Source organism: Schistocerca serialis, chromosome 2 (genome assembly GCF_023864345.2).
Source record: "Schistocerca serialis cubense isolate TAMUIC-IGC-003099 chromosome 2, iqSchSeri2.2, whole genome shotgun sequence".
NCBI lineage: Eukaryota > Metazoa > Arthropoda > Insecta > Orthoptera > Acrididae > Schistocerca > Schistocerca serialis.
Window position 1 is genome coordinate 848901069 of NC_064639.1, and position 25542 is coordinate 848926610.

The 25542-nt window shown below is 38.3% G+C and overlaps 1 protein-coding gene across 6 annotated transcripts in view; it reads right to left on the reverse strand.

The window, feature by feature from the left end:
* Positions 1 to 25542, reverse strand: part of LOC126458130 (kinesin-like protein unc-104) — a 376183-nt gene that overhangs the window by 64627 nt on the left and 286014 nt on the right. For 5 of the 6 annotated variants that reach the window (XM_050094968.1, XM_050094971.1, XM_050094972.1 and 2 more), the window contains 4 exons: positions 19309 to 19446; positions 14725 to 14843; positions 12297 to 12557; positions 2826 to 2997 (listed from right to left, as the gene is read on the reverse strand). In XM_050094968.1, coding sequence (XP_049950925.1) covers positions 2826 to 2997; positions 12297 to 12557; positions 14725 to 14843; positions 19309 to 19446 — 690 coding nt within the window. The remainder of the gene's footprint in view (positions 1 to 2825; positions 2998 to 12296; positions 12558 to 14724; positions 14844 to 19308; positions 19447 to 25542) is intronic. The other variant, XM_050094969.1, reaches the window with a different exon arrangement.

Genomic DNA, 25542 nt, shown 5'->3' on the forward strand with positions numbered 1-25542 from the left:
GTTCCCAGCTCTGAAACCCAGGGGTTGCCAAGCAAATGAATGCTGAGTTCCTGAAGGCCACAGACCTTATTCATCCAGTATTTGAGAATAAGAGCACTTAGTGACAGCCAACAAACTTTACACATAATTTCAAATTTTTTACAAAATCTTTCCTCACTGACATCCCCACAAAATGATGAAAGGAAAAAAACCAGTTATCACTTACTTCAAGCAGTAAAACTTCAGCATCAGAAATAACATTTTAATTTATTATTTCTTCACTATGACTATGTGCAATGCAGTTTGCTGACAGGATCCACATATAGCACAGAATGTACTTCCAAAATTATATCACTGTATGACACAGTTCTGGAGGTGTGGCATCATAGACATTTAGATGCATGAAAAACTAGCTTCTGCATAAAATGGTGCACAGTAAAACTTCAACATTAGGCATGCCATTTAATTTATTACTACTTTACCACTAACTCTACTCACAACACACTTTACAGAAAGTATCTATATGCATTACTGAATGTAAGTACATTATCATACGATAGTTCAGGAGATATGTCATAAACAATGACATGTGAAAAATTTGATTCTGCTTAAAATGGAGTTCAAATTACCGACACTGTATTTATTAAGTGTCTCATAATGATAGTCCTTAGTGACTTCCAATGAACTTTTTAAGTATAATTTCAAACCTTTTCTACACTTTTTCTCCCTTACAAGCCTATCATCAAATATTTTTAAAACATTAACTCATATGTAAAGAAATCAGGCATTTGAAGCTGTTTTATAATTGGGCATTTGATTCTTTTCTGGTGTTCGTTAATAAGAAAAATGCTGCCCCATGGTTTAGAGTTAATGTTAAGTTCAGAAGAAGGCAGCAGCACACCTCCTTCTGTAGGACTATGCCTAGTGAAGCACTCTGGTGTTCAAACTAGTCTTCAGGTCATTGACAGTAGAAGTGTTAATATAGGCCAGCAAATGACTGCATTGCATGGCAAATACTGTAGCAGAGTATTCTTTGCAATGTAGAAGATGCCTGTTGTATTGATCACAACTTTATGGTGCAAAACATCACAGGTAGCAGGCAGCAAACTTCCAGCTGCTGATATTTAGCTGCACTGCAAGTTCGCTGACATGCACACTTTGCATCTTTATGAAAATGGAGGACTTTAAAACATACATACATTGGACAACCAAAATAGTCAAGGAGTAAACATTTATTAAGTCTGTGTACAAAAGTAATACTCAGCTTTTAGTGTTGACACATGGTGGCTTGGTATTCAATGTCCATCTTGCCTAGCCTAATGTATTGGGGATACTATCTACTCTAAAAGTGTTTAGCACAACTGCTCCATTTGACAGCACTCAATTCTGTTACTGACTAATAATTTAATTTAACATTTGTCATTGATCAGATTGACAATTACTTGTACGTACTTGTATGTGAAACTGAAGATAGCGTCGACTGACATGGACAGGAACTGTAGACCTTTAGGCACTCGGATTTTTTTGAGACAGATGTGAACTGGACTGAACTGGCTTTGAACTGTTGCATGAACTAAGTGGAAGTCACCTTTTGTTGCTATTAATACTGTGATTGGCAATATAACCTTGCATCGGTTAACACAAAAATAGATCAGGATATCAGCGTACATTGTGGCAACTGATATCATTAGTTGTGGACAATCATGATGCTCTGACAATCTTGTAGCAGAAGCAGAAATTGGTCCTTTTGTGAGTGTCACCTACATGCAATATATTAGAACTCAGTGTGGCACCACAACTAGAGTGCCTGGAAGGTGGCACCCTTTTGATGCACATTACTGCGTACAACAGACTAAATACATAACAATACCTATTTAACTATCTAGCCAGCTTGGTTCCTTTCATTCTGTATCATTTGCTCACTGTTCTGCTCCTTGTATTTGCTGTACAGCATGTTACTGCTTCCTGGTACCCACCTACTCTTACGAAGAAGAGGAGGGGAGCTGGATTAGGAAAGGCTGTAAGTCAAATGTCTATGGTATCTGTTGATTCATTGTGCTTGGTAAGCAAAACTTCTTTGTATTTTAACATATCAGTCCCATTCTGTGCTGTAAATTACATCTACTCTCAGTCATTACTTTAAAAAATCTGCAACTCCTTTTGCTTCTGCTCCTTTCAAGTGTGTAAAGTAGAGCTTCCTTTTATTGCTGTGATATTTGGCTATGATATTTTACCTGCACAGTTTCTTCAGTAATTTAGAGGGACAGATTACAATTTTATGAAGTTTTCAATGTTCACATATGTGTAACGGTTAACTCCATGAAGAATGGTCAAAAGCTTTGTTTAAATTAGTGAAAATAATCACACCTATACTTCTGAAACTTTTTCTTAAAAAAAAATTCATCTCTTCTCTTATGTCAATATTCACTCCAGTTTTATATCTCAGGATGTACACCTAATGCACACGCTCAAGAGGAAAATGAATTACCAGATACTTATGTTTTGGGCATACTCTGTTTCCTATAACTGAGAAAATGCACTGTTCTCACTATTTTCCAACCTGGTATTGAAGAACTATAGTGTAAAATGTAATAAAATATTTTCTTCTTGATAAAGCTTGTAATTATGTGGGCTGGTTGAAGACACTGTATAGACATTCCAATAACTATATTAGTAGCAATAATGGATGTCATTTGTCCAACATTTTATCATCCACGAAGACTTGAAATTCAACCACAATAAATTTTCAACAGAATGTATAAACAACGGGAGCTGCTTGGTGCACAGTTGAGATTTCTGCTCTATTCCAGTGTAAAATGAATTAAGTGACAAGCTAGGACACTCACTTGAACTGACAGAAAATGTCAGCATATTCCGTAGAGATGTCGACAGCTTGCAGTACTGTGACCCTAAATTTAAATTCCTTCCCTATTTGTAGATGTTCTGGGAGGTCTTCCTCTTTAATATCTGATGATACAGAGCTATCACCACGACCACTATCTGCATCACCATCAAGGTCTGAAAGACAAAATACACAGAGCATAAATGGAAATTTCAAAATAACGAGTGTCAAATACCTGTAAATAGAAATAAATTAACCTAACAAGTTGCACTAGGAATTCAAATCACCATCTCTATAGGAGTTTAATATTATGAATATAATAGAGGGAAACATTCCACGTGGGAAAAATATATCTAAAAACAAAGATGATGTAACTTACCAAATGAAAGCGCTGGCATGTTGATAGACACACAAACAAACACAAACATACACATAAAATTCAAGCTTTCGCAACCAACAGTTGCTTCATAAGGAAAGAGGGAAGGAGAGGGAAAGACGAAAGGATGTGGGTTTTAAGGGAGAGGGTAAGGAATCATTCCAATCCCGGGAGCGGAAAGACTTACCTTAGGGGGAAAAAGGACAGGTATACACTCGCGCACGCACACACATATCCATCTGCACGTACACAGACACAAGCAGACATTTGTTAGGCAAAGAGTTTGAGTAGAGATGTCAGTCGAGGCAGAAGTACAGCGGCAAAGATGTTGTTGAATGACAGGTGAGGTATGAGTGGCGGCAACTTGAAATTAGCGGAGGTTGAGGCCTGGTGGATAACGTTGACCTCCATCTGTCCAATGGCCAGCTTTAATATTAGGTTGACGTGTAAGTTCATAGCATTTTTCTGTAAGATTAATAAACACAATAGACACACTTAACAGAGATTTTAGTCATCAACAATATATTCTCCTTCACTATTTACAACTGTCCGCCAATGCTGGGCTAACTTTTTGATTCCCTGGCTGTCTAGAAATCACACAGTTTTGAGGTGAAGAACTCGTTGGAGCACATTGTCTTCACAAAAGAAGTTCCTTGAGAGTTGTTCAATAGAGAACATAAATGGTGAAAATCTGAGGGTAAAAGATCAGGTAAAAAAGGTAAGTACAGAAAGACTTCCCAACACAATTCCTATATAGAGTTTTTTATCAGTCTAGAAGAATGTGGGCAGGCATTATTGTTGAGTGGCACCACTTCACAAGTCTTCCTGGATGTCATGCTTGGATTGCATCTGAAAGGCATCTCAGTTGTTGACAATAAATATCAGCAATGATGGTTATGATGTACCTTCACTCATGATGTGTGTGATTTCAGAGATTGTGCATCCATACAGTTCACAGGCTCACTTATTGAGACCACCTGGGTTGGCCACGTGGTGCGCTCTGGTGAGCCACCAGAGAAACAATATTATTTAAGTGATTGCAAATGAGTGTTTGTCATATTCTGTAACCTGTATTACTGTTGTCCATTCAATGTGCTCAGTGCTGTGTGCAACATGTACTTCACTGTATCGTACATTGGCTCTGTTATACTATGTTCCTTAAATCGCGTTTGTTCTTGCTATAACAGTTACACCTCAGGAAAGCAATTCGTAGCACACCACACCATTGCTTTTCCACCAGATGCATCATGTTATCTTTTGTGGATGTGTGCAGGTCTTTGTATTGTGCAGACATTACATCATGGCAGTTTCAGGTGGAGAGTAATTTGAACTATTGTTGCATGAGATACTGGTAGAGGTCAGGCCTGAACCACCACTGCCAACTACAGCATACAACTGCACTGTAGCCACTACCAAATGCTTTGTGTACTCCAGTTTTCTTTGTGTTGTGAATTGCTTGTTTTTATTCCTCATTTTTAAATGAGTGAAGAGACTAATCCTGATGCATAAAGGGATTCAAATGTGGCTCTCACCACAACAAAATGAATCACAGTGATCCCTATGACCATTATGCTTTTATGGAAGCACAGAACACGGATGTAGGATGACAGTTGTTTGAGAGGGAGGCAGGGCTTACTCCTTTGCACTGCTCCTCTTCCCTCAGGCTGCCCAAGTTCTCGTTTGTTTACAGTCATGGCAGATCGCCACGATATACGGTCCACCTAATATGGGGAGTTACTGCTTTTTTTGTGCTCAACCATTCCTGCCTTTTCCTTATGTTAGCACACTTAAGACACTTTCTCATCACCAGTAACGATACAGTATAGGAATGATCAGTGTTGTTCATGAGCCAATTGAAGACAAGCAACCAATAATGTTCATATGGCCACCCACTGATTTTTGTCTTAGAGCATGCAGTACCCGTACATCCGATTTTTGAATCTTCTCCATTGTATGCAAATGTCACAGAATGTGGAATGATCACAGTTCATCACTTTGCTTCTTTTCAAGTACAATGACATCTATCATTATGGATTAATGAGTTAAAGTGATCTTCATCAAACCCCAAACGTCTTCCTGAATGTGGAGATACACTAACGTCAAAACAATCCTCCTTAAAATGAGAAAATCATTTTCTTGTCATGCTCTATTCAGTGGTATTATCCCCATACATGGCGGAAATGTTTGTGGCTGCCTCCACTGCTGTCATCCCTATACTGAACTCAAACACAAGAATATGTCAGAAATGTTCCATTTCTCCACTTGGCACTCCATTTTCTAGCGCCCACAGCTCCAAATGACAAAATGTCAACTCAGATAACAACAGTGAACTACAAACAAAAAATGACAACTGATAAATAAACCCACAGCAACTGGAATACCAACATGCAAAACAAAAACGCTACAAACTAACCCACCAACCTAATAGACTGGTTTCAAATTCTAGTTTCTTATGTGTGCCACTGTACAATTTCAGTTTTCATTTTTCTCGAACAATTGCAAACAATTATTCTTATTCTTCTTTTTCTTCTTCTCCTTCTCCTTCTTCTTCTTCTTCTTCTTCTTCTTATTATTATTATTACACACATACAAGCCACTAGAGGACCATATGAAGTGTCTACTTGATGGGAGATTTTCTCGGGTGCTTTCATCTTTCCACTACACATTTTCTTTCTTTTTCCGACCCAGTTGTTCCTCTCTTGAGTTTCTTGACCTCTTGGATCACTTTCCACCTGAGTGCTTTGTGGGTGAAAGTTTGTCTGACTTTTGACTTGTATATGTTAACTTCTTATGCCAGCATCCTTCAGATTGTTTCTCATTTCGGTGATTCACTAAATGTTCTTACTGCTTTATGTGTACTCCAAGATCTTTCTAGTTTGTCAGATGTTATCCTGATATGTCTATAAAATTTCAGTCAACATTTCTTCGTATAATGTAGTATTTAGATATCTGCTTGGTCTCTTGTCTACTACACAATCTGTAGCCTTCTTCTGTCCTCCTGGGTCCTACGATTTATCTGCTGATTTTTATCTCTAGATTCTTGATATATTTTAGTGCACCCTTCCAATCCACAAGCAATGCTTCTGGTGCCTACATAGTTTCTAGCTTGATGACTGCATTGTAATGTCTTAGTTTTGCATTATGTGATAGGCATGGTTGATTGTAGGTATTTCCAGTCTTCCAGAAGAGTCTAATGAACTTTTGATTTCTCTGTGTATGAGTTGCTTTCTCTATCCTATTTGCCTGTGTTATCTACCCAAAATAGTGGGATTTGTGAACTCATCTCTTAATTTCACCATATTTTGCCACCTTTTGTGCTTGACATATATTCTATTTCCTCGAAGGAGATTGTACCCCACCATTTTCAGCCTTCTCTTTCATGCCATCAGTTTGCTTTACTGCAGTTTCTGTGTTATTATTGTTATTATTACTATTACTATTATTATTATAATTATTTGAATTTGGCTGATTTATATCATCATACTCTTTCTTTTTTGTTTTATTTCTAAAAATTTCTTCATTCTTGCTCTTAGTTGCACAATTGTCAACAACACTTAAACCATTTTTCTTTCTGTTTCCCCTCATGAACCATGGACCTTGCTGTTGGTGGGAAGCCTTGCATACCTCAGCAATACAGATAGCCATACTGTAGGTGCAACCACAATGGAGGGGTATCTGTTGAGAGGCCAGACAAATGTGTGGTTCCTGAAGAGGGGCAGCAGCCTTTTCAGTAGTTGCAGGGCAACAGTCTGGATGTTTGACTGATCTGGTCTTGTAACATCAACCAAAACGGCTTTGCTGTGCTGGTGCTGTGAACGGCTGAAAGCATGGGGAAATTACAGCCGTCTTCTTGGGTAAAATATTCCGGATGTAAAGTAGTCTGTTCTACGGATCGCAGTGTGGAATGTCAGAGCCCTTAATCAGGTAGGTAGGTCAGAAAATTAAAAAAGTGAAATGGATTGGATGAAGTTACTTGTAGTTGGAATTAGTGAAGTTTGGTGGCAAGAGGAACTTACTTCTGGTCAGATGAATACAGTGTTATAAATACAAAATCAAATAATGGTAATGCAGGAGTAGGTTTAATAATGAATAAAAAAAATAGGAATGCAGATAAGCTACTATTAACAGCATAGTGAACGCATTATAGTAGCCAAGATAGGCAGAAAGCCCATGCCTACCACAGTAGTACAAGTTTATATGCCAACCAGCTCCACAGATGATGAAGAGATCAAAGAAATGTATGATGTGATAAAAGAAAGTATTCAGATAGTTAAGGGAGATGAAAATTTAATAGTCATTGGAAGACTGGAATTCAACTGTAGGAAAAGGAAGAGAGGGAAAAGTGGTAGGTGAATATGGACAAGGGATAAGGAACGAAAGGGGGAAGCCGCCTAGTAGAATTTTGCACAAAACATAACTTAATCATAGCTAACACTTGGTTTAAGAATCATGAAAGAAGGTTGTATGCATGGAAGAGGCTTGGAGACACTGGAAGGTTTCAGATAGATTACATAATGGTAAGACAGAGATTTAGGAACCAGATTTTAAATTGTAAAACATTTCCAGGGGCAGATGTGGACTCTGACCACAATTTACTGGTTATGAACTGTAGATTAAAACTGAAGAAGCTGCAAAAAGGTAGGAATTTAAGGAGATGGGACCTACATAAACTGAAAGAACCAGAGGTTGCGGAGAGTTTCAGAGATAACGTTAGGGAACGATTGACAAGATCAGGGAAAGGAATACAGTAGAAGAAGAATGGGTAGCTTTGAGAGATGAAATAGTGAAGGCAACAGAGGATCAAGTACTTAAAAAGATAATGGCTAGTAAACATCCTTGGGTAACAGAAGAGATCTTGAATTTAATTGAGGAAAGGAGAAAATATAAAAATGCAGTAAATGAAGCAGCTGAAAATGAATACAAATGTCTCAAAAATGAGATCAACGGGAAGTGCAAAATGGCTAAGCAGGGATGGCTAAAGGACAAATATAAAGATGTACAAGCATGTATCACTAGGGGTAAGATATATACTGCCTACAGGAAAATTAAAGAGACTTTTGGAGAAAAGAGAACCACCTGTATGAATATCAAGAGCTCAGATGGAAAACCGTCCTAAGCGCAGACGGGAAAGCAGAAAGGTGGAAAGAGTATAGAGGATCTATATAAGGGCGATGTACTTGAGGACAATGTTATGGAAATGGAAGAGGATGTAGATGAAGATGAAATGTGAGATATGATACTGCGTGAAGAGTTTGACAGAGCACTGAAAGACCTGAGTCGAAACACGGCCCCATGAGTAGAAAACATTCCATTAGAACTACTGACGGCCTTGGGAGAGCCAGTCCTGACAAAACTCTACCATCTGGTGAGCAAGATGTATGAGACAGGCAAAATACACTCAGACTTCAAAAAGAATATAATAATTCCAACCTCAAACAAAGCAGGTGTTGACAGGTGTGAAAATTACCGAACTATCAGTTTAATAAGTCACAGGTGCAAAATACTAACACGAATTCTTTACAGATGAATGGAAAAGCTGGTAGAAGCTCATCTTGGGGAATATCAGTTTGGATTCAGTAGAAATGTTGGAACACGTGAGGCAATACTGACCCTACGACTTATCTTAAAAGATAGATTATGGAAAGGAAAACATACATTTCTAGCATTTATAAACTTAGAGAGAGCTTTTGACAATGTTGACTGGAATGCTCTCTTTTGAATTCTGAAGGTGACATGAGTAACATACAGGGAGGGAAAGGCTATTAACAAACTGAACAAAAACCAGATGGCAGTTATAAAGAGTCGAGTGGCATGAAAGGGAAGCAGTGGTTGAGAAGACAGTGAGGCAGTTTTGTAGCCTATCCCCGATGTTATTCAATCTGTATATTGAGCAAGCAGTAAAGGAAACAAAAGAAAAATTTGGAGTAGGAATTAAAATCCATGGAGAAGAAATAAAAACTTTGGGGTTTGCCAACAACATTGTAATTCCATCAGAGACAGTAAAGGACCTGGAAGAGCAGCTGAATGGAATGGACAGTGTCTTGAAAGGAGGATGTAAGATGAATATCAACAAAAGCGAAACAAGGATAAGGGAATGCAGTCAGATTAAATCAGGTGATGATGAGGGTAATAGATTAGGAAATGAGACACTTAAAGTAGTAAAGAAGTTTTGCTATTTTGGGAGCAAAATAACTGATGATGGTCAGAGTAGAGAGGATACAAAACGTTGATTGGCTATGGCAAGGAAAGCTTTTCAGAAGAAGAGAAATTTGTTAACACTGAGTATAGATTTAATTGAGAGGAAATCTTTCCTGAAAGTATTTGTATGGAGTGTAGCCATGTATGGAAGTGAAACATGGACGATAAACAGTTTAGACAAGAAGAGAATAGAAGCTTTTGAAATGTGGTGCTACAGAAGAATGTTGAAGATTAGATGGGTGGATCATTTAAGTAATGAGGAAGTGCTGAATAGAATTGGGGAGAAGTGGAATTTGTGGCACAACTTGACTAGAAGAAGGGATCGGTTCATAGGACATGTTCTGTGGCATCAAGGGATCACCAGTTTAGTACTGGAGGGAAGCATGGAGTGTAAAAATTGTAGAGGGAGACCAAGAGATGAATACGCTAAGCAGATTCAGAAGGATGTAGGTTGCAGTAGTTATTTGGAGATGAAGAGGCTTGCACAGATAGAGTAACATGGAGAGCTGCATCAAACCAGTCTCTGGACTGAAGACCGCAACAACAACAACAACTTTATATTATATGAAATGAAAGAAAACTGGAGGAAAAAAACAATGGATATTGGTATATTGTTCCTGACTCCCCATTGTTGGGGAGGGGGCAAATGAAGATATTCTGAAAATAACTGATGAAAAACAGCAGATATATATTTAGATTCAACCAAAGCTTTCAATATGGTAAACCACAGTACTCTCCCAAACAAGCATGAATACTGTGGCACTAGGACATTGTCTAATGAAACAAGTCAATCATTTTGTACTAACTGCAAGCAAAATGACATGTAGATGTAAAATTACAGATAGTCTCAGAATATTTGTCAATATTTGTCAGAATAATAATGAATCATCTATGGCAAGGTTTTTCCCATACTGCATTCTGCTAGAACTAGTGTTCAGCAATAAGTGAACATGTGCTCTATGAAAAACTGTTTCTAATATGGTGGTATTTTCTGAAATTTTGATGATATTAATTTTTTTTTTAAATTGTTAGGATATCCATGTTGTTAGTTATGATTTAAAATAGAAGTGATAACTGAATGAAACAAGTTTGTTCTCATTTTATAAAAATTTTACTAAAAAGTGTTCCATGAAAAGTGTTCTGTCAGAGGAAAAGTTTGGGAACCCCAGATCTATAGGGAATCTAAAGGGTTAGTAATGAAACCACCTCTTTTGCTAACTTACATCCATGATCTGAAGGTGCTTGTTGATTCACATAAAACAATTCTTTTTGTTGATGGCATGACATTGTTAGCAAAAGCAGCAAAAACTGAAGATCGTCTATATGTAATAAATCCCATTACAAGTCAGCTACATAAATGGTCAAGAACAAAAATCAGCTCAAAATAAAGAGGAAAACAGTATCAATAAATTTCCATAACTATCAAAATCAGTTATCTTTTAAGGGACCTCACATAATGCATAAATGAGCAGTCACTTATGAGTGCTTACTACATACACCTGAAACATGGGTGCATAGTCTGTGGAAATTCTCCAGCAGCTCTGGGTGCTCTCAGAGTTCAAAAGAGGGGTGTTAGCATGATAAGACAAACATTCAAACCACTGTTTATAACAGTGGAAATGTTACCACTACCATGCATGTATTATGGACACCCTAATGTGTATAAAAATGAAAATGGCAATGACAGTAATATAAGAATAAATGGTGACATACAAAATTACAAAGGAACTCAGATGTAATCCCAGGTAATCTGATTTTGTGTCAGAAAGGTACATGCTATATGGGAATGAAACTGTTCAACAAGTAGTCAAATGATATATATACCAAATACAAATGCACCTGAAAGATCTTATCTTCTACAGTACTGCTGCTTCTATTCATAAGTGAATTCATGTACTTCACTCTATTTAATTTTATGTAGGCCCATGGTTTAATTTTGGCTGGAAGTCATGGTATACACATGGTAAGTTAAGCTACATTCTGAAGTTGTGATTGTTATATACCAGTAACATTAATGTCAACTGCCTTTTGTTTACAACTGCGGCAACCTCAGCCCAACCTACATAGGTAGGAATGATCATCAAAATAAAATAAGAGTAATCAGAGCTCGAACAGAAAGGTTTAGGAGTTCGTTTTTCCCACATGCTGTTCGGGAGTGGAATGGTAGGGAGATAGTATGATTGTGGTTCAATGAACCCTCTGCCAAGCACTTAAATGTGAATTGCAGAGTAATCATGTAGATGTAGATGTAGACTACAGTATATCTAAGAGAAGTTCGGATCTGTTCTGAAGCTGTGATCAGTACATATCACCTTTATTTTAAATATTGTAATTTCATTGTTCTCAATTCATGAAATTATGTTTTAAAAGACTTAATTTTCGAACAGTATTTTGTAAAAAATGATTTCAAGTTTTCAAAAATCAGAACTTGTGATTTTTATGGCTGGGAGGGATTGTTGTTGGTTTATGGTTGAAGAGCTGTTTTCCGGTACCTAAAATTTTTGAAATTACTCACTGTGGGGCCTGCAGGTAAATTTCATTATTTATCTTTGCAAACACTAAATGAAAATCAAGTTCAATATCACCTTGTACACTGTACTGCATAATTATGATCAAAGGTTAAATAAATAAATAAATAGTAGTAGTAAATGAGAAGCTGACTACTAGAAGAACAGTGAATTACTTTGGCATGAACAAGAATATGCACTCACATCAGACAGGCAATTTTATTTTATTTCAAATACAATCCCAAGACACCTGTTTCATTTTAGAATAAGAGAATGACATGAAAGTAATATTTCAAAAAAGTCTTTCAATCCTTCAAAAAATTAAAAATTCTTACTTAGCTGCAATGGTATATTAATTAAAGATCTTCACCTAATGCTGATATTAGATACTGACCATCTTTGCATAGATCCTTTGCATTTTCCTGACAGTCATCTTTGATTATATCATCAGCATTCTTTTCATCCTTGCTGAATTCCAATATGTTCCCTTGTCCTTCAACTATCCTCTCTTCCAGTTGCTGTTGCAAGTTCTTGTCCAGTGTCTGCGCTAGCAGAGAAGAGCGCTTTGAATGTCGCTGGTTGCCAAAAAGTTCATCATCAAATGATATTCGAGCAGACTGCCGGACTCCCCACGAATAGTCACTGTTCTCCTCTTCTGGAACATTTCCGTGTCACTCACACAGAGCATATACAAATACAAAATTAAATATGAAAATTAATATGGGTCAATAATAGCAGGAAAATCTAATTATGCACAGCTTAATTTTTAATTTAAAATAAAAGTTTCATAACTTTGAATTCTACTTGTGAACTGCCTGGTGTTATGAAAGCTGATGAAGCATATAGAGAACACAACTTTGTTTGAACATAATGTTGCCTTAAATGGGGTTCTTAGCATTGTACGTGCGGGATCTTTCCCATGACTCAGAATAAATTCAAACCCAGGCTATTAATAGTGTGTCCTGATTGAACTCCACTTAGCATAGGTGAGCTGCTGAATGACATACCCGATTCTTACAGAAAAGATGACTGAACAGCAGGACAGCTGAAACTATGAGGGCAATCCCAATAATAAGGTCTCCTATATTTTTTAAATATACAAACAACTATTTATTGTTTATAATATTAACATCCTTTTAAGGATTGAAGAATTCTTTATCTTTCTACATAATTGCCATTTTTGACAATGCATTTCCATAGATGCTGTGGCTGTTTTACAATACCCGTCATATATCATCTTGCTGCCATGTTTTTCAGCTTGCCATTGGAGTAGAACAGTAGTCCAGAAAAGTGTTCCTTCAATTTGGGGAAAAGTGGTAGGCACTTGGTGCCATGTCCGGAATGTATGATCGGTTGGTGATGAAATTCCAAACAACATTTTACAGTGGAACAATGGTTTGAGGGGGATGTGTGGCTGAGCTTTGCCATGGGGAACGCTAATGCTCTTGTTCAACATTTTTCTTTTCTCCAGGATTGCCCTTCACAGTCTTTTCAGTGTTTTACTGTGTCTTTCAGCATTTATTGTTGTCCCAGCAGGTAGAAAGTCTACCCATAGTACCACCTTCAGGTCAAGATGTGCAGTTGCCATTACTTTACTGGCAGACTGTATTTATTTGAATTTTTGCAGCTTGGGCAAAGAGGGATGCTGCCACTCACTTGACTGTTGTTTTTTGTCAGGTGTAAAGTGAAATGTCCAAGTTTTCATCACCCATCACAATCGAATCCAAGAAGTTGTTCTTTTCATCTACACAGCAGTGAAGAAATTCAAAGGAATAATCAACTTTTTGCTGTTTGTGTCTTCTCTCAGCATACGTCGCACCTGACTCGCACGTACCTCCCGATATTGCAACTTTTCTGCTAAAATTCTGGGGATGGTGGTTCAGGAAACTTCAGGAACCAAAATGCAGAAAGCACTCACAGTGATCCTCTGATCTTTACATATGGTTTCCTCAATCTCACCAGAAATCGACAGAATACCGTCCCTTTCTTTGTTGTGAATTTCAGTATGACTGGCTGTAAACACTCTATACATTCAAAAATCAAATAACTGCACAGTCTTCACACTTTGTGTAGTGCACAATGGGAGCTCCATTTTGAGTGGCTGCCTGAGCATCTGAGTGAAACACACACAGGCCTACTTGGATGCACAGGTAAAGAGGTAAACCACTCACAACAGTACGGCCAATTAGCATATTAACAGTTCTCTACACCCCCCACCCCCAGCCCCCTGGGGGGGGGGGGGGGGGGAAATGTTACTTACTTTCAATTTTAGCTTGGACCACGACACAAATTTAAAGTGTCCAATGCTCTTCTTACTTATACAGTTTCATATGCAGCAAAAAATTATTATACTGATTTTATTCTATACATTAATACTGCATCTATTTATGTTGCATCATACTGAATATTCATTGGTCCACCGTATACAAAAGCAGCTCATTCGTAAGATGTTAGACAGGGGACAAATTCATGATACAGGGTACATCTTTCTTCCTTCCCTTCCTTCAGGTGTTGGTAATTAGTTACTATTTGACCCTTCCACCTCTTTCTTGGTCTACCTATAGATCTTTTCCACATATCTCAATAATTCATTACTGGTACTATTTTAGGCACTCTATTTTCATTCATTCTTGTGACAGACATTTTTTCCTAACTAAAAAGCAGGTATTATGTATTAAAGCATTATTCACTAATCATATTTTATTGAAAAAATGTGGAACATCACAGTATTTCTGACACAAACAATACATCTCAACGTTTTTACACCAACAATATCAGTGTACAAAAGATCACTTTTAGTAATAAATAACAATGGTACACACCCGTTACAAGCTGCACAGCAACTTTGAGGTAGCCTTTGACATCTCCTTTTTCATTCACAATAGCAACCTTATGAATCAAAGGCACTGGGTAGACAAGATTACTGAGATAAACAAATGCCCTGAAAAAATGTGACAAAGAGTAAGTACCTACATCAAATACTTTTACAAAAAAATGCATGACAACATACAGAATTACATTATTTACATAACTAGGACTGCAATAGGTTGGTCTCGACTACTGATACATTGGCCATTTTGGAATTATAAGGATTGTGCAAAAATCCTGATTTTTATGAGTGTATTAGTAACTACTCACAGAAATAAAAAAATTAGGTTTGCGCCCAAAGGAAGCACATATATAAATGCAAAGTTATGAAAGGTATGAGTAGCAATAGAATGTACATAAATGACAAGTGTCACACTGCTTTTACTGAAAATGTTATGAAAATCTCATCCATTACATGCTTAACACAATGACAATCATTGACATGTAACAGTGTTGTACAGGGTGGTACAGATAAAAGAAGTCCGTGTAAGTATAAAGGAAATGCAGTGAAATTACAGAAATGAAGAGCTGAAATGGACTTACAATTTATTTACAAAGAAAAACACATTTTTAGAAGACGCTGAAATTGACCAGCTACAACATCAATACACAGCTGTGCATATCTATTGTACTGTATTGTATGTTAACCGGGGGCCTAGAAACGACGGAGAGGCTCCATCCCTACTGCAGCTGCAGTGGTCCACAACCCCACGACGACTACCGCAGTCCACTTCACCCCCCCCCCCCCCCCTCCCCGCTGACCCACACCGGACCAGTCTTTCAGGGTTATTGTGCAGTTCGGCCCCCGGTGGACTCCCCCCCAGCCCCCCAGGGAACATCTCACACCAGATGAGTGTAACCCCTATGTTTCCTTGGTAGAGTATAGTGGTGTATGTATACGTGGAGAACTTGTTTGCGCACCAATAGCTGACAGAGTGTAGCTGAGTCAGGATAAGGGGAACCAGCCCGCATTCGCCGAGGCAGATGGAAAACTGCCTAAAAACCATCCACAGACTGGCCAGCTCACTGGACCTCGACAGAAGTCCACTGGGCGGATTCGTGCCGGGGACCATGTGCTCCTTCCCAATCCGGAAAGCTATGGGTTAGGCCGCACGGCTAACCGGGCGGGCTGTGCATATCTAAGTATATCCACATACACTCAGCGTAACGTTCCGATACTGATGGTGGCAGTTTCATGGCTGATGTAGTCTTTCAGTTGTATTATAAGTGGATTTGCCTCATAGATCTTGTTCTTCAAGTGTCCCCGCAGGAAAACATAATGTGTTCTTAGATCCGGCTAGGGCCATAAATATTTGCTGCCAGTTCATTCCTAGTCAAGACATCATGGACTCATTGCATGATATGTTAGATGTGCTGCATGTTACCCGTTACTGAAAAAGCAGTATTGTCTTTCACCTTCAGTGAGCTGAACACAAAATGCATCACAAATTTCCATATATGCAACCATGTTAAGGCTAATGCCAAAAAAATATTGGTCCAATGATGTGTGTTCCTTTTACACTGCACCAAATGCAAGCTTTTCATTGTGGAGTCATTGCTGACACACAATGTTAAGCATTCTTCATTGCCCAGTACCTCATGTTCTGTAAATTCACATGACCAGAAAGATGAAACTCTGCTTCACCCTTCATGACGTAATGGAAAGGGTCTAACAAACCACCATATTCAAAAGCTATGTGCAGTAATCTACATGTTTCTGATTGTCATCCTCCTGTAATTTCTGCACAAGCATCACACAATATGGCTGCAAATTAAGACTTTTCAATATCTGCTGGCAACCCCTCCTGCTTATATGCATCTGCTGGGCCAATTAACATGTAGACCTCTTTGGGCTCTGAATAATTCTTCGGCAAATGTCTGCAATAACTACTGGTGTGAGAACTGAAGGAATTATTTGTCATCTTGCATTTTGCACTGATCTGTGGGTGCACCAATTTTTAATACAGACTCTGTATTGCTCCCTTTTCTGGTAGTCCTCTATCCAGATACTTGAGACACTGAAAATTTCATGAGTTTCCTTAACCGAATGCGTTTTCACATATGCTTCCACAATTTCAACTCCTTCTTCTATTGAGAAAGTCATTTTACACACTGCAAAGAGAAATGTCTACCTTTACTGATGAAATAAACTGAAATGCTGGTAGAAGAATGCTAACAATCAGTTACAGCAAAAACTGTCCATTGTTGTAGCTGTTTCCTCTATTTTAGAAACAAAAACATTGCAATTGCATTTGAAGGGGAGACAGGCTACTTTTAACATTGTCACCCTGCATTTATCAATGACTGAGTTACACAAGACAAATTCTGGATTTATTAAGCAAAGGTGAAAATTACACCAAAAACAAAAAATAAATTTTTACTCAAATCATGTAAATAAAAATTGATCATAAAAATAGAATCAGACAAGTTTTTCTGCACAGTTTCAACATGGAATGATATAATTTATATCTTGTTTACAGAAAACTACACAATAAATCTTCAAGAGAATTGCAGTGTGTTTACCCCCATCAGTCCAAAAAGTTTTGAGACAGAATTAATAAAGAACAGAGAAAAGTTAAAATGGTGGTTTTAATGTTTCCAGTGTTCTACACGGTTCCCTTCCCCATGTACACAAACACAAGCACAGAGTACAGAAAGAACACTGACCCAACCATATGAAACTGTCAGGGACGTCCTCCTTTGGGATAGTGTTCAATGCACTCATCACACTGGGTCGAAAGTTGATTTGTTGTTAAAGTGTTGACCCTTCATGGGAATTTCTGTACTTTGTCATTTTGTGGTAGGTTCATATCGACAACATTACATCTCATCAGTCAGATGGAAATAATTGTCTATGTTTTGTATTTCAATCAAATCACGGTAAGCTTTCACTGTCATTTTTGTCTGGGAGTCAAGATGTGTATGACAAGCTTTGTATACATTTTTCTTCTTCTTCAAAACATTCCTGAGAAAATCTTGTACACTTTAATTACAGATGCTGCTCCATTGAAATTTGTGACACAACAACATTGACACACTACAGCTGCACATCCACTTCCTAACGCTGCCTGCTCACAACTCACTGATCAAATGCATACCTGCTGTTTACAGTTGTTAATTGATTCTGTCACCATAGTTACTGTGCTGATGCAGCCTGTACACCAGGAAAAAAATCAATCTCGGAACTTGCTGGATCAGCAGTGTAGGCTGAAGATGCATTACCTCATGCTATAGCATTAGGATGATTCTAAGACTTTAGAAAAAGAGGATAAATTTCATATGTTAATTAAGGTGGGGCTGCTGTTTTGGCCAGAAGCAAACATATGTGTCTGATATTCCCGAAGAAAGAGTGATAAGACCATTACACCATTACAGTACATGATATATCCAAGCAACACAACAGACAATAGTTTTAGCTATCTAATTCCATTTGCAGAAGGTATGATTGTATACATGAGATCAAATTCTTATGAAATGTGGCATAACTAGATGTTCAACATTTTGTGTAAAGATGAGTAACTCACCCACCACATACACATATGTAACGTAATGAGCTTAAATACATGAAAATATTCAATATCATTTGAGCACACGATTAGCGATCAGACATTGGACTTAGTCAAACTGAGTGATTCAAGATGGCACAATAAAATAAAAGTAGCTATGGGAAAGGCAGAAGCTAGAGAGATTAATTTGAAGAAAGTTTAATTCACCCACTGCGGAGATTTCTTGCGAAAACCTGACAAAATAGTTCCTAATCAATCATTAACTTGAACTCTTAACAAGTCATTGTTATTTATTAGACACAGACTGCAGCATCATGGTGCTTAAAACAGATTAAGTCACTAAAAACAGCGAACAAACAGGTTCTTCAACAAAACAATAAAATTACTTGAGATGTTTGCAACAATAAGACAACACACAGCAATATTATAACCATATCACTGAGACAAAGAAAAGGGGTGAAAAAGTAAAAGTGAACAAAATCTGAGTAGTACATACGATGCACACCACAATCATTTCTGTCTTGTACGCAATTGGTAACAGTTTTAGCTAAAGAACTGGATCAGTTCTTATGCTGCATCTGTGAAGAAAATTAATGAGGGTTCACAGAAGTTTTGTGCGTAATAACATAACATGCTCTAGTAGAAGTAAGTACATGAATCACTGTTTTCTGATCCTAAATGTAACTTTCATTTTTGTTATGCCCAAGCTAGCATTTTATAAGCTTTATCAGCCTCATACTGCTCACTGTAAATGACCGTTTTTCTGAAAGATAATACCCATCATAGTACAGTCTGTCAATATTGTCATCCTCCTCCCCCTCCCCCTCCAACCATCTAAGCTCTGTTAGAAACAAGTCACAACTCCATTAATTATGATCGACTATCTTTACCTACTCAGTCACTGTGGATGTGAAGAGGAGGAAAAATCATTCTCATTTTTACTGACTTAACCTTTTAATACACAATTTCATTGTTTAACTAATGTACTTCTTTTATTTAATAACAAAAGAAACTTACTGAACATGTGCTTACCTGCCAACCATTCGGAACCATGGAAATCTGTCATAAAAGGGATCACCACCTGTCAAGGATTCAATATTGTAATCAGGGGATGTTGGTGACAGCTCTGCTTCATTGTGGTACATCTCCCTCATAAGTTCAAGACGCTGTCTGTAGACATAAAAAATGAATTAGTTTGCACCTCATACAGATGGATTTTGTGCTATGCACACCAACTTTTAAATTACCCATACCTAAACTATTTACAAAACAGTTAGGTTTTGTTCATGGTATTATTTCAAAGAAATTTGGATTTTTAACTATATCTGCTGAATTCGTTGTGAATATTTATGAGGCATTCTAACATTTTAGATTAAAGAAACCAACATCTTGTCTGAGAATTAAAGCTTTTAATCAGAACAGAGTATGTTGTATGATAACTGTGTGTTGCAAGTTAAAACTGTGTGCCAGACTGTGATTCACAATAATTCTCAACAACTAATCTGAGGCTGTGGACAATCTAAAGTTCCTGTTACATGATTTCACATGAAAGTGTTGGTCTCATAACACCATGGGAGAACGTCTGAAGAGTTTGGATGGAAAGAAAGGAGCTCATGACACACTGAAGATTTTAGCTTGGCCATGAGGCCTGTTTGAATCACATAAATTTGTAGTGCACTGTCCATGAAAGGCAACAATCTGAGTTAAAATCTTGGTGTGAGCCATAGTTTTTAACTTGTTACATACATTTATTTCATCTGTTCCAAAAGATTTTTTTTTTTTAATTTTCAAATTATCTAGCTTCTGGGTTATGACACAGAAAGACTAGAAAATAGGACAATAAAAAGCAACCTGAGTGGTGAAAATGTAAGGGTTTGTGAAACACAGCCAAAATGAAAGCATTTCAATTATAACTTTTATCACATTTTCCATTTTATAACGAGATATGTTAGTGACCTATAAACGGTTATGTCTTCTTAAATAAACTGGTAAATTTCATTTATCATGGATAAATGTTGTAAATTCAGAATATGACAGTCAAGTATGCTAGTTAGAACCGTGAGACAAGAGGAGCACCATCCAGCAGTAGCTGCAACAATCAACTGCAACATGACTGCCGAATTAATAACAGGAAACCTTTAGTTTCCCAAACTTTCTACATATTAGACTTTTCACCTTTCTTAATCTACATTCTGAAATGACCCTTACTTCTCTTAGCTGCGTTTTCTGCTGGTCCTGCTACATTTTAATTCCACAGTCAAACTTGAAGACCTTCTAAACTGAAGGACTTTACAAGGCCACAGAAAATGTTCACATAATTTTTTTCTTTTTAATTCTAGTATTCAAAGTATTAAAAATGGCCTTCTTTTTAGAGGAATATCTTAGAAGTCAAACAATTAAGTGGTTAACACATTACTGTCAGAACAGTGAGCCTATAAGGTATACTACTTCCTCTATAATAACTGAGAAGAATGTAAGGAATTATACAGGGACGTTTTTCTCCTCTCTTATGAATGGGTAGAATTATTACAGTTACTTTATTTTAATAATACTTCAGACTGTCTTTCTATTTGGTATTTATATTGTATGCATATTGTCTTCCATTTGGTATTTGTATTTTGCAGTACATTAGTTATTTATGAGAGCATTCTGAAAAGTAAGGCCTCTGAATTTTTTATGTGAAAACTATTAGCTTTTTAGATGAAACAAACTTTATTAATATTCTACACCTTTGTTCTTCATGTCTACATATTTTATTTCTCAACATAGTCAGCCTGGCAATGAACACATTTCCCCACCTCTGCTTGTACTGCTTCATCATTATCAAAGTCAAGTACTAGAAAGTGTTCTTTAAGTATTGGAAACAGATGAATGAACAATGACAGTGACCCCATGGCGTTAGACCATTGCAGATGTCGCAGCACTTGTGTGGTCTGGTATTGTCTTGCTGAAGGGAAGGGTACTCTTCAAATTCCGGCTTTCAGTTCTCTGATGGATTACAGCACACTGTTTCTCTTGTACCATCATAGTTACATTTACACCACCATGTTACATGTTACAATTTTGAGCCCTCTAGAGGCAGATGGTTGTAACTTGCATCAGTTAAGCATGGAAGTCAACCAATAGGCATCACATGTAATACCTCAACCGATATCGAAAACAGCATAAAAAATTTGGAGGCATTACTTTCCACCACACTGTTATATTTATTTATCAGGACCATGTGAGTGAAATGCTACTTGGTCATGGAATGAGTTAGTATGAAATTTACCAAGTAGAAAATTTACAAACAAAGAACTGGACTATAAATAAAACATGACAAATAGGGAGTATATGAATAAATAACACATCACAGAGAAAAATTGTGAACTATTGTGAGGAATTCACATGCAGAATGGGAGTGTACCACACGGAAAACTTTCAATTTGAATTTTAACACTTGCGGTTCACCAATTAACTTTTTCAGTTTTGCTGCAAGCCTATTGAAAATAAATCCTGCTGTGTAGTGTGCACTTTTCTGTACAATGCTTAAAGAAGTGTTAAAAATGGCTCTGAGCACTATGGGACTTAAAAAACTGTGGTCATCAGTCCCCTAGAACTTAGAACTACTTAAACCTAATTAACCTAAGGACATCACACACATCCATGCCCGAGGCAGGATTCGAACCTGCGACCGTAGCAGTCGCGCGGTTCCGGACTGAGCGCCTAGAACCACGAGACCACCGCGGCCGGCAAAAGAAGTGTTAGCCAAGTGTATAATGCTGTTTCATCCAGTGTTCACAAAACAAATGTTGCAGTTGTTTCCAAATGAATCAGTACTGTCAATGACAAATCCCACGATGGAATATATGTACAGAAGGAGTACAGTTGGAATTCCAAGATACCTGAACAGCAATCTACACAAAGTTCACAAACTGACAGCGGGCTAAGAATATTCTCAATGAGTGCACAGAGTTGTTCCATAATATAACACCATGTCATAAATAGAGCATTTTCTATTGCTGTGTAGTGGCGCTACCATTATATTGGCATATCTGTGAGAATATATGGAGGAGTATTGAAGCAGCCACTTCTAACCGGTGGGCGTAGGGTGTTACGATTTCGATTATAGTGACCGAGCTGTTGAATTATTGCAAGATGAGCCAAGCTTGCTTCATGAAACTTGCCAGTGTAGTATAAGCAAAGAAATTCCTCCACCAGTGTGTTTCTGGGAAAATGACTAGAAGTAGTGCATTTGCATAACACGTGCACTGCTATCTTGTATAAATAGCTGTCATTTTTGTAGCAGTTTCATTTGCAACCCAGCAGATCTACTAGGATGTGGGGGCTATGCCAGGTGAGAGGACCACATGGAGCCTCCAGCAGTAGTCACAAGTCTCTGGCACAGTACCAGCTTTCAGCACTACATCCGGCCTCCAAACTTAGTGCCACAGTGCCACAGTGCTCACTCCATCAGCAGCCAGACCCCTGTCCAGGGGGCAGCAGGTCACATCCCCAGTGCAACAGCCATCTTCTGCCACTGTGGTAGACACGCCTCCATGCTACATAGCAATGGCCGCCATGATGGAGTCATCCACCATAGAGATGGCTACAACACCAAGATTGTCAACCATCTTTGTGCACTGCTCATGCCAGGTGTCTGCAGCACAGCTCACGCAGTGGGGCTCCATGCCAGGTGTTGAGCACAGGTGTCAGCAAAAGCTGGATGCATGCATGAAGTGGGGGCACAGTCACTAGTCCATACCGATGCAGCACTAATGTACGAGCAAACAATGAAGTATTAATTTTCATAGTCAAACAATGGAAAATCAAGGATGGATTCATAATTTTGACAGTCACATCTTTCTAAGCCTCCAACGGCCCACTAGCCCTCCTTAATCTTCTGCTGCCTACTATCCTAACATCATAGGTACCCCTCCAATGATGGTGTTCGCTGTATTTGGCAGCAGAAGTGATGGCACTATCTTCAGCAGGTAGCAGATGGTTCATCATCCATGCAGCATGACATCCTGACCATGACCTGCTGTGTCAATCAACACAGTGTAGTTTGTGAGAGAACTGTTAACTGTTTTTGCTGTGTATGACAGGCATGGGATCTACGAAGGGTTGTTACCAAGGCTTGAGGCTTACTTTATTTAGGTGAGAGGAACCGGCTGATCTGTTGGAATGTTGGGGTAGCTACTAGGAGCATGGAGCCTGTTAGATATTCTCGGAGTAATCTGCTTGGGCACTGTGCGCCGAGTCAGTAACTGTAACTTGTTTTATTTGCCATCATTACAAGCATATTGGGAGGCAACTTAGGAAATCTAGACAGTCGATAAAGTGGGATAAAATGTAATTTGTTGCTTATTTTTTCAGTTTTTGAGTTGTTGCATATTTATATTGTGTATTGTGTGTGAATGAGGGGTAAAGGTGTTGCAATGGAAGAGTCAGAAATGTGGGGTGTTTTGGAGCCACAGGCAGTACATTTGTTGGGGCAAATTGCAGTTAAGAATGAACAAACAGAATTGCACCAGACACCAGATCATGAGGTAGATCCAACTGCCACTAGTCTAATTATTCCCTTTCTTTGAAGGTAATCTGAGGGTATGGGATGATTTGTGGAGGACCCCACAATATTGGTGGGTATGGATGGTTGGTCAGTTAGTCAGTTATGGTTGGCAGTTATGGTGGTAAATGTAAGTCTAGTGAGAGTGACAAAAACCTTTCTTTGTGATTTGAGCAAAAACATTGAGGAATGAGCAGACATTCAAACAGTTGAAGTGGGGGCTCCTGCAGAGGTACAAGAAGCAGGACATGCAAGGTTTTTTCGCAAACAATTGGGCATTGTTATGAAAAGGCATGGGAAAGCCATAGAGGATTTTTCTGACCCAATAAGGAAGGTGAATATACATACATATGAGTTGGGGGGGAATGACGAGGCAAATAATATTTTGTGCAGGAAGCCACGCAAAGGGCACTTCTGAGAGGCTTACCACTGACACCACATATACGTAATTAAAGCGAGATGGCCAGTGCTCTCTTCAGTCCATATGCACACCAGGCTTGAACTCTTGTGGGAATCGGCAAAATGCTGCGAGTAACAAGGATAATGGGCAAGGGGCATTACATTATTTGTGTGTGGATAAGTTGAGAATTTGGGTCTGATGGGAGGCATGCTTGGGTAGTCCGTGCAGTTGCAATGACCACTGTGTCCAGATGGCATAGTTGTCAAAGTATCTGCCTAGTAAGCAGAAGATCCACGTTCAAATACTGGTCTGGCACAACTTTTCAACTTTCTTCATTGATTTGAATCAATGCCCACTCATAGGCCATATCTGTAATTCATTTACACCTTAATTCATAATGGCTGCTAGATCAAAATGGTGTCTCTTCTTTCAGACGTGTCTGAGAGAACTGTCAGCACATATAAATACTACAGGAAGTTTGTAAGGAGGTTCCCCAATATAGTGCGACCACTCACACAGCTGTTGAAAAAAGGTGCAAAATTTTTGGGGCAAAGAAGTGTCAGAGTGTGTTTGAAGAGTTGAAAAAAGTTTTAATGTCAAGTCCAGTATTGATTTTTCCAGATTGAGTTTATACTATCTTGTGATGCATGCTTTGCTGTGTGTCCCAAATCAAGAGGTCAATGGTAAGGAACATCATGTGGCTTTCAGCACTGAGATAACTTAATAGAGCACAGGAAAGCTATTCAGCCACCAAGAAAGAGATGTTTAGCCTCATATATGGAGTCACATATTTTTGATGTTACCATTACAAGAAAAATTTAAAGTAGTGACCAACCATGCCACTCTGAAATGGTAATTAGAGTAGAAAGACCTGTCCATCAGACTACCAAGATTGACGTTGTTAAGAATCAGTGGGTTTGGCTATGAAGTGATGCACAAGCCAGAAAAAACCATGGAAATGTAGGTGCTGCGAACAGAAACATAACAATAGTACAGGTACTTTATCAAGGCACTGCTGAAAGGCAAGCAGCCCAAAATGCTGATAGGGACTGAAAACTGCACAAAATGCAGCTGCAGTTCAGCATGTGTGATGGTCTGTTGTCATAGGTAATTAGGTTAGGGTCGTGTGTAGTATCACCGGCTAAGCTGAAAGAGAAAGTCCTGAGAACGGCACATGATCATGTGTTGTCTGGCCATGGACAGTGCTGAGCAACAAACCAAAGACTGGCTGACAGATATTGATGGAAGAGAAGGAAGGGAGATGTGGATCAGTACATGAGGAATTGTGTGCAGTGTATGTAGCATGCGTACTTCGGTC